Below are 14,634 nucleotides of genomic sequence, written 5' to 3'. Positions count from 1 at the left end.
ACCCTCCCCCTCACTGTATATTATTAGTTTGGCATTTCCAAACTAGAGTAATACAAAGCTTTTAGATTGAAGAGAACTGTTTAGTGGGCAGTTTGTTAGTTGAGTGGAAAATAGCCCTGGTTAGAACCGAAGGACAGAAACGACAATACATGGAAATCAAAATAGCCAGTCGGAGTTTGCCATGTTGAGGCCTACCTGGCTAATGGGAGACACCTCCTAAGATGGTTATGTCCATAAAGAAAGAAAAAAGTTACAAATTTAACTCAAAATAAATAATTAACTTTATTTACACCTTTATTTCCTTCTAATAAAAATGTCATTGTTGCATAAATAATCTTGAGCCATTGTTGTCAACTGACAATATGTTTCAAACAAAAAGGCCAAAAACAAAAAAGGCCGTCACGATGTCAATATACACAATGTCAATATACACAACCGGGATCAACTATGTAAGTTTGATGTTTAAAAGAGAGAAAACTCTCTACCAATCAAGTTGTAATTAAACACAGTTGAAGCTTTTAAAAATTAAAACAAGTTCAGGAAAACATTTCACAGGTATTCCAGGCTTGCCCTTTTCAAGGGGAAACCGTAAATACTGAAGCATGGTTAAATAAAAACTAAATGCCAGTAGCAATGAAAAACCTTGCACATCAAAAATATACATTTATACATAGCACTAACTAGTGGTTCATTCAAAAAAGTATTTGAATGCAAGTACTAACTAATGCTTCTGCTGGGTCTATATGTAAAAGATAAAAGCTAGTATAATCTATCTTTACTATGTTTCTTATAAAGAAGTGCATTCTAAAAACTATATTTAATATGCTCAAAACCAAAAAACCCAGAATCAAACTTTTCTTTTAAACCTATAACTTGAAAAAATATCTTTCTTTTTAATGTTAATACATTTAAATTTTGCAAGCTAATCAACATTTGGGTAAGCAGGGGTAAAAACAAACTAGCTTAAAATAGAAGGTAAATTTATATCTGTGAAGTTTTAAAAAAAAAAAACCTCAGAAATCCATCATAAGTACTAAAATCAAATTATATTTCTGTTAAAAATCTACCAACAGAAAAATTAAAATCAATCACTTAACAATGGTATGAATTAATAGTACCACAGTGAGTAGCAATGATTTGACATTATTTTGCTTTTCCAAATGGAAGGCTACAACTTGGTTTATTTTATTTACAAAAAAATTACATGGGCCATACATTGAAAAATTTCTAGATTAACTATTTGTCAACAACTTTGAGATTCAAAAATAAATTTAGCATGATTATTTGTATAAATTCAAGCAGTGTGGAATGGAATAAACTTACTCTATATATATACATATATATATATATACATATATATATATATATATATATATATATATATATATATATATATATATATATATATATATATATATATATATATACTTATTTGTTTATATATGTAAATATGTGTATATATATGTACATAAGTATGTATATATGTGTATATATATATCAGATCTTATAATTTAAAACAGTGAAATTGTCTATTAATGACTTTTTTCAATCCTTGGAGCAATGCCATTCCCATTTATACACCCATTCCCATTGACACTCTTATAAATAATCTCAGTGTCCTGACAAGGCACCCCATTTCCATTGGCTAGACAGTTGCCATTTTTATATACAGAACCTATCACAGAATGACCATTAGAAATTCCTTCTTTTAGGTTTGTTCCTGCACAGAGGGGGTGGTAATGCTCATCACAGAAGGCCCGAATTCTGTCGCAGGCTTCTGAGGCTTTTTCTGTGGGCACGGTGAGCACGATTCTAAAGAAATTCGGGTACTCAAAGCACTGTGAAAAGTAGTGTAGGAATTATGTTTAAAATTTGGAGTAAATCTGTGGGAACTATAATGGATTAGAATGATATTCAGAAAATTTGAATGTGTTATAAAAAAATAAATAAATAAAAAGTAGGAAAAATATTTAATTATTATTAAATTTATTTCTAAAGACTAAAATTTATATAGTTTGTTTTACTTATCTAAGGAGGTTTTTTAATGATAATTTTATGTTTTTTAACAAAGTTATGAATATAATTTTTATAGATTTTATTTCTGGAATTGACAACAATTTTCTTTTTTAAATTATTAACTGCAGCTTTCTTCATTGTTTTAATGTTTCTGAAAATTATCAAATATTTTGGTGCAGCTGCTGGCTTTCATCTTAATATAGAGTAATTTACTTTAAAAAAACTCTGACTAATGGACAAAAGAGAAAGTTACAGTAAAAAAATGTAAAAATAGACTTACTGTTGCAGGCAAGCAGAAAACACTTTGCTCTGTGATGAGTCGCTGAGTAAATTCCACATCCGATTTGAATTCAGGGAAATGTTCCATGTCAATCCCCACCTGAAATACATTAAGATATTAACTGTAAATTTAATATGAGACATTTCAACTTACATAACCAAACTGTTTTGAAAATGGTTAAACTTGTTAAAATTGTTTAAACTTAATAAACATAAGAGAGATTACAGTATTTACCATCATATACATAGCTCCTTGTGGCATGACAGGGTGTAATCCATTTACTGTATTCAGCTTCTCATAGAACAATTTTGCATTTTTCTGTTTGATATAAAAGAATTATAAATTACAAAATGTTTTAATAATTACTTTAGTTATTTTAAAATTCTTTTTACACAGTAAACGCCTAAACAATTATTTATTTTAAAATTCTTTTTTTCTTTAAAACTTACCTCAACATATTGCAATGTTTCTTCAAAAAATGATTTAGGTGTGTTTTTGAGAATTTCTGGCAAGGCAGCTTGAACTAATGTATTTGGTCCCAGAATTCTCTGTGACAGCTTGACCAGGCCTTTTCTCACCTGCATAAGAAAACATCACAATGTAGAGTGATTGAAAAATTTTAGCTTTAGAGTTAAATAAAAAATTTAAAAAAATAAAAAGATATTTTCGGCAATCTTTTGTAATTAAAAAGCCATTTTAGAAGACTTTGCAGTGATACAGTTATAAAACCACAGAGGTTGATGGAAATCTTATTAGAACTGAGTTTTTTAGCCTAGCCCAACAATAATCAATGATTATAATTTAAGAGTGGATTATCTTTCCTGTTAAATCCAAAACATAGAAACTTCTGGGACAATTTTATACTTAGCCCTAAGCATAAAATAAAACTTTATATAACATGATTTATTTTCTTGTGTAACTATGAAAACACCTTTTAAAACTTCAAATTTAAAACTGTTTTTTTTCTTTTTGTTTTTCTGATTTATTTTTAAGAGTGGAAAAGTATGCACATGAAATCAAGTCAAAACAGAATGCTGATATTGATTATTCTAGTGAAGTTTTAAACTGTTTTTTTTTAAGTTTGCTTCAATCAAATGTATTTAATCTAATTTTGATATGTCTAACTCCTCTTACATGTTCAAATGCATCATGTCTATCATGAATGACAATCCATCCCATCCTCCACCCAGGAACCAGAAATCTGAAATTATAAACTGAATTTAAGCATACAGGTCTTGTAAAATTAAATTCAAATCAACATAGACATTTTGTTATCAGCAATAAGAATAGCATAAATTTTTAAGAAGTTTAGAGTATGAGAGTGTGTTAAGGTTTTAGTTTATTATGCAGGCTTATATTTTAGTGATCTGTGTTTTTTAAGGTATAAACATTGAGTGGTTATTTACCTTTTAGTAAGTCCACTGCAGGAAAGAACTGGAACATTTTTAGATAATGATGCTACAGAATGATAAGACTGGCCATTAAAAACCTGAAAAACATAATTTTGAACCATGATAACAAAACTGGTAGGTCTACATTTTTATTATTTAATTGTGAATTACATTAAAGAGAGAATATAGCACAACATGCTAACTACTTTTTCCCCTTGTTCTTAAATGATGATTCGAATTTTTTTTTTAATCAGGGGAGATAAATCCTTATGGAAGATTTTTAAAATGCATATTAGAATAAATCTTCAATTATTGAAAACGACCTGCAATCATCTCATTATTTTCAAATTTATTCTTGCAATTTCTTTTTTTTTTAAACTCAGGAAAAATGGAATTACAAACTTCATTATCACTTTTGTCTTCTTTTTTAAATAAATATCAAAGTTTAAATAATTACATTTCTCTTTTATAGTTTTATAAAACATCTATTCTATTTTTTAAATATTTTTAAGACAATATGAGATTTTATTAGGTAAAGAGAAGTAACATTTTTTTAGAGTACTATATTTTAATATGACACACTAAGATGAATTATAACAATGTCTTACAAAATGCTCATAGATTTCATCAGCTATGATAGGGATTCTGTGCCTTTCCATTGTATCTATAATCTCCAGCAAATGCTCTTTGGAGTATGCTGACCCACATGGGTTGGATGGACTGCAGATGACCACAGCTTTAGTTTTCTCGTCTATCAAACTTTCCAGGTGGTCAATGTCAACTTCCCAAGACTTTGAAGGCTGGAAACAAAAAAAAATTAAACATTTAGCCACACATATTTACCATATTGAACAAAAGTAATGTTACATTAAATTAGTGATCTTTTAATTGCAGATTTATAAGTAAATTAGGATGATGATCAACATTAGGGTTAGGGCTTATAATAATAACAATAATAATTAGTTTAAATTTATGTTCAAACTATCAATTTATGAATATAAATAGCAGATGAAATAAAAAACCTTATTTGCAAAAATTCAATTAGATCTAAATGTTTTATAATTAATGGAAGGAAGTAAAAATTGTACAATTTTTTTAAAGTTATTCAGTTTTAATGAGTTTGTTCCACAGCTGCTGACAGAAGGTCTTATAGTATGTGTTGCTTTCTTTGAATAATTTGAAAAGCAGCAAAATTTTAATATCTGTACTAAGATTTTACCTATATTTATACTATAGCTAGTATAACCCATAATAACAAAATTTAGCAAAAAAAGAATTCAGCTTTACCAGAAGGTCATAGAGTTGATATTAAGATTTTACCTACATTTATACAATAGCTTGTATAACCCATAATAACAAAATTTAGCACAAAAAAAAAAAGAATTCAGCTTTACCAGAAGGTCGTAGAGTCGAACTTCTATTCCCAGTGAAACGGCCAGAGTCTTGTACAGAGAAAAGCCAGGACAGGGGATGAGAATGTTCTGACCAGGTTCTGCGAGGCAGGAAATGCATAAATCCAAAGCACCTGAGCCCCCACTAGCCAATACAACATCCTGTAACAACCAAAAAAATTTTGAGGTTAGAAACAAAAATTTTAATTCATGGGACGGACCCAGAGTAGGAGAGCAAGTTTTCGTCATGTCGTCCCCTCACCCCCCTTCGCTGCGCCTCATAAAACACGTTAAAATGAATAACAAACATACTCTTACTTTAAAAAAAAGGTTTTTAAAAAAATTAAAGCACCGATTATGACTGTTCGGTGAATGGTTTTTAAATAATTTTGTGTCAACTACATTTTGTATAAACAATGGTTTTTTCACTTTTTTCACTTTTAAGGAAAGTGGAAATACAAGGTGTTTTCTCACTCATCACATATGTAATAGGGTTGTTTGTAAAGCTTATATCACTAACAGTAATCATGAATTAAGAACCCAACCTATTTGGAATAAACATAGGAACACAAACATATAATGAATTGTTTAAGTTTTTTATAATTTTTATTTTAAATTACTAAAAAGAGTCACCCAAAAAATTTTAAATTAGAAAGATTAGCATGGGCTTCAAATTAGGGCAAGGACAAAATGTGGAACTCTTTATTGATTAAAGTACAACTATTTCTTATCTTTAAAAAATTGACATCAAGTAAGTTTGTTTTTTGTTTTTTATTATTGTAGACAACTCCATCCTCCCCCAATTAAAAATGAATGTCAATGGTATACTACATACAACAGCATTGACAAAGAATAGAATTTATTTAGAAAATATATACTTTAACTGGTGAAAATGTAGTCGTGCTTCCCCCCCCCCTTTTTCTGGAGAAAAAAAGACTGAAAGAAACACTGATCAAACCCTACATTTTGGGGGCAGACCAAGTCTGAGCAAGGCCCCTGGCCAGTGGCGTAGCGAGGTCGGGTGTCACCCGGTGCTGCACTTAATGGTGTCACCCCACCCCCCAGAGGCGTAGCGACCCTTCCCGGGAACAAACTTTCAAATTTTCGATTTGCACCCCCCCCCCCTCAAACTTTCGATTTGCACCCCCCCCCTCAAGTTTTCGATTTGCACCCCTCCCCCTCGAACTTTCGATTTGCACCCCCCCCCTCAAGTTTTTCTCTATATTTTTTTCCTATTTTTTGCCTTGGTGTCACCCCCTAAATGGTGTCACCCGGTGCGGTCCGCACCCCCCCCCCCCTCGCTACGCCCCTGCCCCTGGCTGATGTAGGATGCATATGTAAATAAAATAAGGACTCTTTATATCCATGGCAGCATTATGGGTCCCCTAAAATTTAGAAGCACCCCACCCCCAGGCTGCTGTCTGGTCAGCATCCATTTTAATCTTCCCCTTCCCACGCAACTTAACTTTCCTCTACCACCTGTATAGCTTTGATGAGAGGGAATAGGGCTGGTAAGTAGGTCACCAACCAATTCTATGGCTCATGCAGGTTTTATTGCGTCGTAAAACAGGTTGGTGGCCTACTTACCAGCCCTATTGTAAAACTCATATTTTATGAATGTAATAAAGTCTTTATCTGGGACATAGCTATTAAGATGAGTTGAGCCCCAGAGACACAGGTGTGATGTGAATAACTTACTTTGCACCAAATACATTTTCTATTTAGATCTATATCAGTTCTATTTTTTAATGTGCAGATCCAGATCTAACGGATCTAAGTGCTGTAACTTGTAACAGTTACTATTATAAAGTATCAGTGACTTGTAAATCTCCTAGATAACTAGATCTAGGTATTATCAGACATATGGTAAATGGTTGCATCAGTCTTAGTCTTACTTAGTACTTAGTGAGTGCTGGGGTTAAGCCACGATATTTTTTTTTTAGTATAATCAAATATTTTATTACTTCGAAAAGTGGTACAAAAGGTTCATCCATAAATGACGTCTCGCTATTTTTGACGATGTTTACCTCCCCCCCTCCCCTCCGTTACACGTCGTCACAAAAAGCCAGACCCCCCACCCCTAAAATGACGTCACACATCAGCCTACAACCCCACTCAAAATTGCTGTTTAATTTTTTTCTAAAAAAATCGATATTTTTTCCAAAATCTTGTCAGAACTCTGTCAACATAGAGTATTTTAATCAATTCCTATTACAATTTATTAAAACCGTGACGTCATTCATGGATGACCCCCCCCCCACACACACACACACACACTAACGGCTGAAACTCGTTTTCTAACACTAGTTTTTTATAATGCAAAAGTGTGACGTCACACCATCTAACCCCCCCCCCCTCCCCCTCATCACACATCTGTCACAAAATTACGGACCCCCTTTCCTTTCCCCCTATGAGTGTGACGTCATTTATGGACGACACCATAGTTGAACACTTTTGTAAAGGGACAAGAAAGCAGTTGGTGAATAAACAAATGTTAATGAAAAAAAATTTAATTAATTATGAATTAATCATTAATCGGCGAGATGTAAGGTGTGGGGTTTTGTTTTTGTTTTTGACTGCGGGAGGGGAAGGGAAGGTCACTGTGGACCGGTCTGGACAGTGGTGCGTGTCTTGATGGTTGTGTATTTTGACTTAGTTGTGTGTATAACTACTGTAATGGGGGGGGGGGGGGCGGTGCTGCTAGGTAGGCAGGGGTTTTCCATCATTGTTTGATATGGGGTGGGTTAGTTGTATGAAATGAGAGTGCGTGTTAAGTGTTAATGTCTGTGTTTAAAATTGAATTTAAAGATAAGTGATTAATAACGGGTGTTTGTAGTACATATATTTACCGTATGAGTAACATTTATTTTTATTTACTTTGGTAAGCCACGATTTTTTTCACGATATATCTTTTTTTTTTCATTTATTTATTTTTTTTTTTTTTACTTATTATGCAAAGTACATCCATACAACTTAAATCATGTCGTTCGATTTAAACCTCATAATTATCGTTTTTATATTGAAGTCTCTACATAGGGTCTAGATCTAGCATTTAGTTCTAGTAGTTAATAGAGAATCTAGATTTCTAGACTAGAGTACTCTAGGCATATTTTGATTTATTCTTTATAAGCAGATTTTACTAACAACGACTGAAAATTGAATTTCAGGTTTGAAATTATTAATTAAGATAAAATTGTTAGGGTTTATGATAGGTTATCGCCCTTGGACAATGTTAGAGTAAATCAACGCCCAACATCACATAAATCTCACCTTCGCTTCAACTTTCTCTGTAGGGGTGGACACATAGTCTGCAACTGCCTGGCGGGCAAATTCAAAACCTGAATTGGAAAATAAACAATCCAAGGTTATTTTGTTTTCTGGGTTGTTTTTTTTTTTTTTTTTTTGCTTACTTATGCATATTAATTATTTTTTGTGTGTGTTCTGGGGTCGTCCATAAACGACGTCATACTCGAAGGGTAGGGTGGGAGGGGGGGGGGGGATCAGTCATTTTGTGAAGGTGTGTGATGAGGGAGAAGAGGGGGTCAGATAGTGTGACGCCATACTTTTGCATTATAAAATAGTAATGTTAGAGAACATATGTAAGCCTCTATTAGAAACCTGTTTTAATAAATTGCAATTTTAAATTGATTAAAATACTCTATTTAGGTCGAGCTCAGTCAATATTTTAGAGGGGGAAAAATGTTTAAGAAATATTATTCAACTGCAATTTTAGTGAAGCTGAGGTAATTTTACTTTTAGAAGGGGGAGTCTGACTTTTTGTGACGATGTGTGACGGACAGTAGCGAGGGGGTAAAAATCGTCCAAAAAAAGTGTGACGTCATTTATGGAGGACAAGAATATTTATGCTAAAAGGTGGTCCATTTATGACGTCCACAGTGGGTGGGGTTTAAAAATCGACTTTTGTGGGCGCATGTGGACTGGGGGAGGGGGGTTCGGGTCAATGTGGACGTCAACATGAATTTAACAAAATTCTTTCATTTAAGAAAAAAGAAAACAAAAACTGCTAAACAAATTATAAATTATAAAGTAAATCAGCAGTTCTGTAGTTAAATATCCCCAGCATTTTATTAAATCTTTTCAAACAACTGAAACAACAAAAGTTTTTTTTTTAATGTAGTATGTCTACATGATTATTTTGTGTCAAAGTTTAAGATGATGTAGATCTAGTCGATTTTTTGCAAGTAAAAATCTCAAAATAACCACGTTACAATTAGATATTGAAATAACAGTGAGTGTGCTGTATATTGTGCTATTTGTGCTCGCTTGGTCAGGTGTGTAGGACTCACGGTCAGCGCGACCACGATACAAAGGGGGGGGGGGGGTGTTAAGGAAACACGGGTAGCGTAAAGTTGAGTAAAAGTAATATAATGACGACACACACTGAGTAGCCGAATTTACCCTAACCCGTATAGTCGTTGATAGCTAGACAGCCACAAATGACGACCCTTTGATATAATTTCGTCAAGTTTTTAAATTAGGCCTAGGTGAGCCCTCTGCTGGTTTTTAATTTTATAAGTATTCTAATCCAAGTTTCCCCGGTCGCAAATACAAGGGTGACTTCCCTTGTAAAATAAAACATCTCACGGGCGCCAACTAAAAGTCTAGTAATGACTCGCGCAATAATGACACCCCCCCCCCCCCCCCAACGAAATATGATTTTTATTTTAAAAAAATATATATATATACTTTTACCAGTGTCGTCGTCTTTCCCCCCACCCCAGCAGAAAAGAAAAAAAAATTCTGAAAGAAACACTGGCACACGCACCAAACGAATTAACTAATGACTCACCAACTGAAGGCGCGTAGCCATTGTATTTCCTCTGTTTTAAGCTAGTGATGATTGCCTCCTCAATATTCTCAGCCATAGGAAGATTACCAAATGTGGTAGGGTCACCTGGTAAAAAACACGATTGAGAATATGCATACAAGGTAAAAAATTAACTGGTGATGGACTACACAAGAAATAAAAATAAGGGAGTCGGGGGGGGGGGGGGGGGGGGAGGATTCTGAATAAAGAGAAGGTATATAGATCCAGTGGCATCACTAGATCGGGTGTTACCCCCCCACCCCTTTTCCAACAATTTAACATTTTTAGTCTGGTCTCATCCTTCTCCCCTTATTATTTTATTTTAATTTAATAAAGCGTTGTTGTGAAAGTAAAGGTTGCGATTTTTCATTTGGTGTCACCCCGGTTCGGACCGTTATCTTGTGGGGACGCTATATATATATATATATAGGCCCCTATATGTGTATATATATATATATATATATATATATATATATATATATATATATATATATATATATATATATATATATATATTAGATGGGTCAAGATTAACAAAATTACCCATGCCACGTAGGTATGGCTGCGCTGCTAATAGTAACATAAACGTATCCGCTAATTCCACCTATATTATAAATTTAAAAAATTGTTTCGTTTAGTTCTTTCAAGCTCTCATTAGGGTTCGGCGTGGTCGAGTCGGTAAAAGCTCATGGTTGCTAAACCAAAAAATCTGGAGTTCGAACCCTCGGGCAGATGAGGCTCTTTAGCTGGGGACAGCCACTCTTCTAGGAGAGACAATTTTCAAAATTAAACAACTGCTGCCTTGTAGTTTGTTCTTGGTTGGACAAAGGCTATGGAAGCAAATCCAAAAATAAAAGCATGCTGAAATCGGAGTCAATGGCCTCAATGGCGCATAAACCAGTTGACACGACAATGCTTAATTGTGTTGGAGGCGTGGTCGAGTCGGCAAAAAGCTCATGGTTGATAAATTCGAACAAAGCTCTCGAGTTCAAACCCACTGGCTAATAAATCTCGATCCCCTTCAAAAACTAATAATTAAGAACGAAGAAGAAGAAGAAGCGCTCATTCTAAATTTTGTGAGGACTGCTCTTACCAATGGACAGTGCAATCATCGGCTTGTCCGGATGCGGCTCAATCTTCATCGTGTCCACGATGCTCCTTATGGGGTTAAAGGTGTTCTCGGCCATTGCCCGACATGGGAATGTGCCATCCTTTTCTAGCTCGTTTGGCTTCGTGTGACATTTTGGTAACAAAAATCGTGCTTTAAGTTTACTGCAGTATTGGAATCTGTGAATAATAAAAAAATAAAATATAAATTAAAAGATATTTTATAAGATATATGTTATAACTGCTATGTTTTTAAGTTACAAAATGCTGTGTTTTTATGTTATTACTGCTGTGTTTTAGTATTATAACTGCTTTGTGTTTATGCAATAACAGCTTTCTTTTTATATTACATCTTTTTTTGCTATAACAGTTTTGTTTTATGTTGTAACATCTTTGTTTTTTACGTTACCAACGCTTTGTTTTTTATTTTACAACTGCTTTGTTTTTTGCTATAACACCTATGTTTTTATGTTATAACTGCTTTGTTTTTGCCATAGCACCTATGTTTTTATGTTATAACTGCTTTGTTTTTATGTTATAACTACTTGGTTATATTGCTTTTAAATCGCGGATGTTTTCTACAGTGGGTAAATACGGCCTAAAAGATTCCCCATTGCGCCCTATACCACTTCAGGTAGGACCTATAATTTTTCCGCACCTGTCTGTCGACTGTGTTCATTGAGCGAAACAGCCGACGGAGAAAAAAAATATAGGCCTATTCACCTCTAATAATTTCATGCCTCGGTGACTCTCATGTTGGTATTTGAAAACAAGATGTTGCCACAAGGTTACACGGCCTAAAGGTCGCCGATTTGTGTGTCATTGCCGACAGCCAGAGGCGTAGCAGGGGGCGGGGCGGGGGGGGGGGGGGGGGGGGTGCGGACCGCACCGGGTGACAACACTTAGAGGGGTGACACCAGGGCAAAAAATTATGCAAAGTGTCCAGGGAAAAAAAGTCCTTTTGCCAGTTCATGAATGATTAATTAAAGTTAAGTAGTCTTTTAAGTAGAACTACAAATCGACAATTATTACAAGAGGGTGGGATGACACAATGACGTAAACGTGCTCACTATAGAGTATTTATATATATGTATATGTATATATATATGTATATAATATGTATGTAATATATGTATATATATATACAAAAAAGGCTCAATACTTATTTCGGTAATGAAATAATAGAGTTTACCGTAATGTAATTTAATACCCTGCCGAAAATTGGGAAGTGTTACTTCATATCAGCAAAGTATTATGAAACACGGAAGATGAATAGGTGTAATGGTTTCCGGGTTCATATTATTCTTATGGTGTATCATTTTTATCGCTCTGTCATTTGTTAGTATAACTTATTTAAACAATAATTAAGAGAAGCAAAAGATTTTTAATTTACCTTGTAATAAAATGATATTTGCGGACACCAGTATTAGTCTTTTTAAAGAAGAGCAATAAGTCATGGAAATGTTATGATTATTTTTCCTATCTCTCACACTACTGCTCATGCGTTATTTTTCTACGCAACGGCGTATGTTAGTTATTGTAGAACACTCACTAATGTACTTAATATGTTTTTTTTACAAATGTCGAAATGTGTGCTCTCTAAACGGCCTTGCCACCCCCCCCCCCCTCGGCATTCCATGGTCTCTGCCAATATAGTAGTTCCGCCTCTGCACGCTAATTATCTTGTATCCTTGTCGACATTATTAATTTAATTATTTTTTTAAAACAAGCCAATCAAAAACAGGTGTGACCACGAATATCCTGGTTAAGATCAGCCCCTTTCCGGATGTGATTATTCGCTTAGTTGCAATGTAAATGAAAAGATAAACAACAATTCAGATGTTATTGTGCAAGTCATACTGGTCATTAGATGCGAGAAATCCACGGTGATTGTCTTTGAACATTGACATAGAACTAAACGATTGGTTATCCAGTTTTTTCATTGTCAAACTAAAATAACCTTAGGGGTCATCCATTTATGACGTCCACCACGCGGGTGGGGGGGGGGTCCGGAAAAAAACTGACTTGTGGATTTTTGTGGACGCGCGGGGGGGGGGGGGGGGGGGGGGGGGGGGGGGTCCAAAATCCAAAAAAATTGTGGACGTCATAAATGGATGACCCCTTAGCGCCTCACTTAGAAAAGAAACAAGTCTCAGCTCCACCCCACCGTCGCTCACCATAAAAATTAAATACATTTTTTATCTTTAGTTATCAGAATAACCGCATCATGTACTGGTCTAAAATTGTATTTGCCAATCGCCGCAGTCAAAGAATTTGGAACGTACGAGGGAAATTACTTCAGATGGTGGAATAGGGATAATGTAGCCATTCAGAGTTACTTCCAGGCATCTCTCTCTCTCTCTACCGCCCCCCCCCCCCCCCCCGAAAGAAATAAAATTTATATGGGAAAAAAAATACTTTTACTAGTGTCTGCCCGTCCCCCCCCCTCTTTCAACGTCCCCCTCCCGAAAAAAAAAATTCCTGAAAGAAACATCGTAGCCATTATAATGCTGACGTCATTGTAAACCTTGAAACATAATTTTTATTATGTACTCATTGACTCGTGTATATTTCTTAAATGTTTATTTTATTTATTTTTTTATAGCCTGGCGTAATGTAATAGGGATATGCGCATGGTCCATAATGTGTTAATATAAAAATGTCTAAGTCAGAACTCAATGCGTTCTCCTAAACACACTTTTGCCCTAATTGAAAACCACACTATTATTGATGTCCATACAAAATAATTCTCAACTAAAAAAAAAAAAATCACAGACATAGCAAAATGATTCACTAACACCCCTCCCCCTGTTTTTGCTTTACGTAATATAATTCACACGATCCCCCTAAAGCTCCGAAGACGTCATGTACGTCAACAGTGCCCACGTCACACTGACCTCATTACGCAGCCGAGCATGACGATATCTGAGTAGCAACACGCCTCTGTTTCCGCGTGTAATTTGTATGTCAGAATTGATTGATTCAGCAAGTGAGCTGCAAGTCAGACTTTTATCCTGAGTTTCTTGCAAGCATCTATTTGGTTTGGTGAGGGGCGGTGGGGGGGGGGGGGGGGGCAACTCGATGCGCGTCCACCGTCCTCTACCCCCCCCACCCCCACGAAATATAGAAAAATATATAATTTATATTACAGGAAATATATACTTAAACAGGTGACCATCGCGCCCCCCCTCCCCTTAATTTGAATCTAGATTCTCCCCCGCAGAGTTTCTTCCAGGCATCTCTTCGGGGGGGGGAGGGGGGCGGGGGGGGGGGGGGGGGGGGGAAGCGCACCCCACGGAGAAAAAAGTCTGGAAGAAATACTGTTCCCCCCCCGGATAGTTTGAAGTGCCTGAGACTAAAATTTTCCGGGGGGAGCGGACATTTCGTTTCGGGGGGGGGGGGGGGGGGGGGAGTCTTTATCTTTCCTTCCGGGGGGGGGGGGTGAAAAGATGCCTTCCTGGGAAAATTCTGACTATATCCCCTTGCATTGCCGAAGTCGTTGAATCAGATGAACTCTACTTCATCCTGCCCCCATGTATGTTGGGCACAAAGGGGGAAAAAAGGATGATGACGCGTCCTGCTAACAATTGAAATACGTGTAGTTTAAATAAAAGAATTAAC

The 14,634-nt window shown here is 35.3% G+C and overlaps 1 protein-coding gene across 1 annotated transcript; it reads right to left on the bottom strand.

Moving 5' to 3' along the window:
- Positions 1-276: 276 nt before the first annotated feature.
- Positions 277-11,187, bottom strand: LOC131933484 (tyrosine aminotransferase-like). The gene is given in 12 exon segments (XM_059290235.1): positions 277-1,838; positions 2,297-2,395; positions 2,531-2,614; positions 2,746-2,874; positions 3,431-3,497; positions 3,703-3,785; positions 4,296-4,487; positions 5,082-5,240; positions 8,349-8,416; positions 9,889-9,993; positions 11,000-11,096; positions 11,098-11,187. Coding segments are annotated over 12 exon segments (1,440 nt in total). The 5' UTR covers positions 11,149-11,187; the 3' UTR covers positions 277-1,532.
- Between the last annotated feature and the right edge of the window lie 3,447 nt (positions 11,188-14,634).

Source organism: Physella acuta, unplaced genomic scaffold (genome assembly GCF_028476545.2).
Source record: "Physella acuta isolate Inbredline_101_S28 unplaced genomic scaffold, ASM2847654v3 ptg002526l, whole genome shotgun sequence".
Taxonomy (NCBI): Eukaryota; Metazoa; Mollusca; class Gastropoda; family Physidae; genus Physella; species Physella acuta.
Note: the sequence above shows the minus strand (reverse complement) of the source record. Positions and strands in the feature narration are given on the sequence as shown.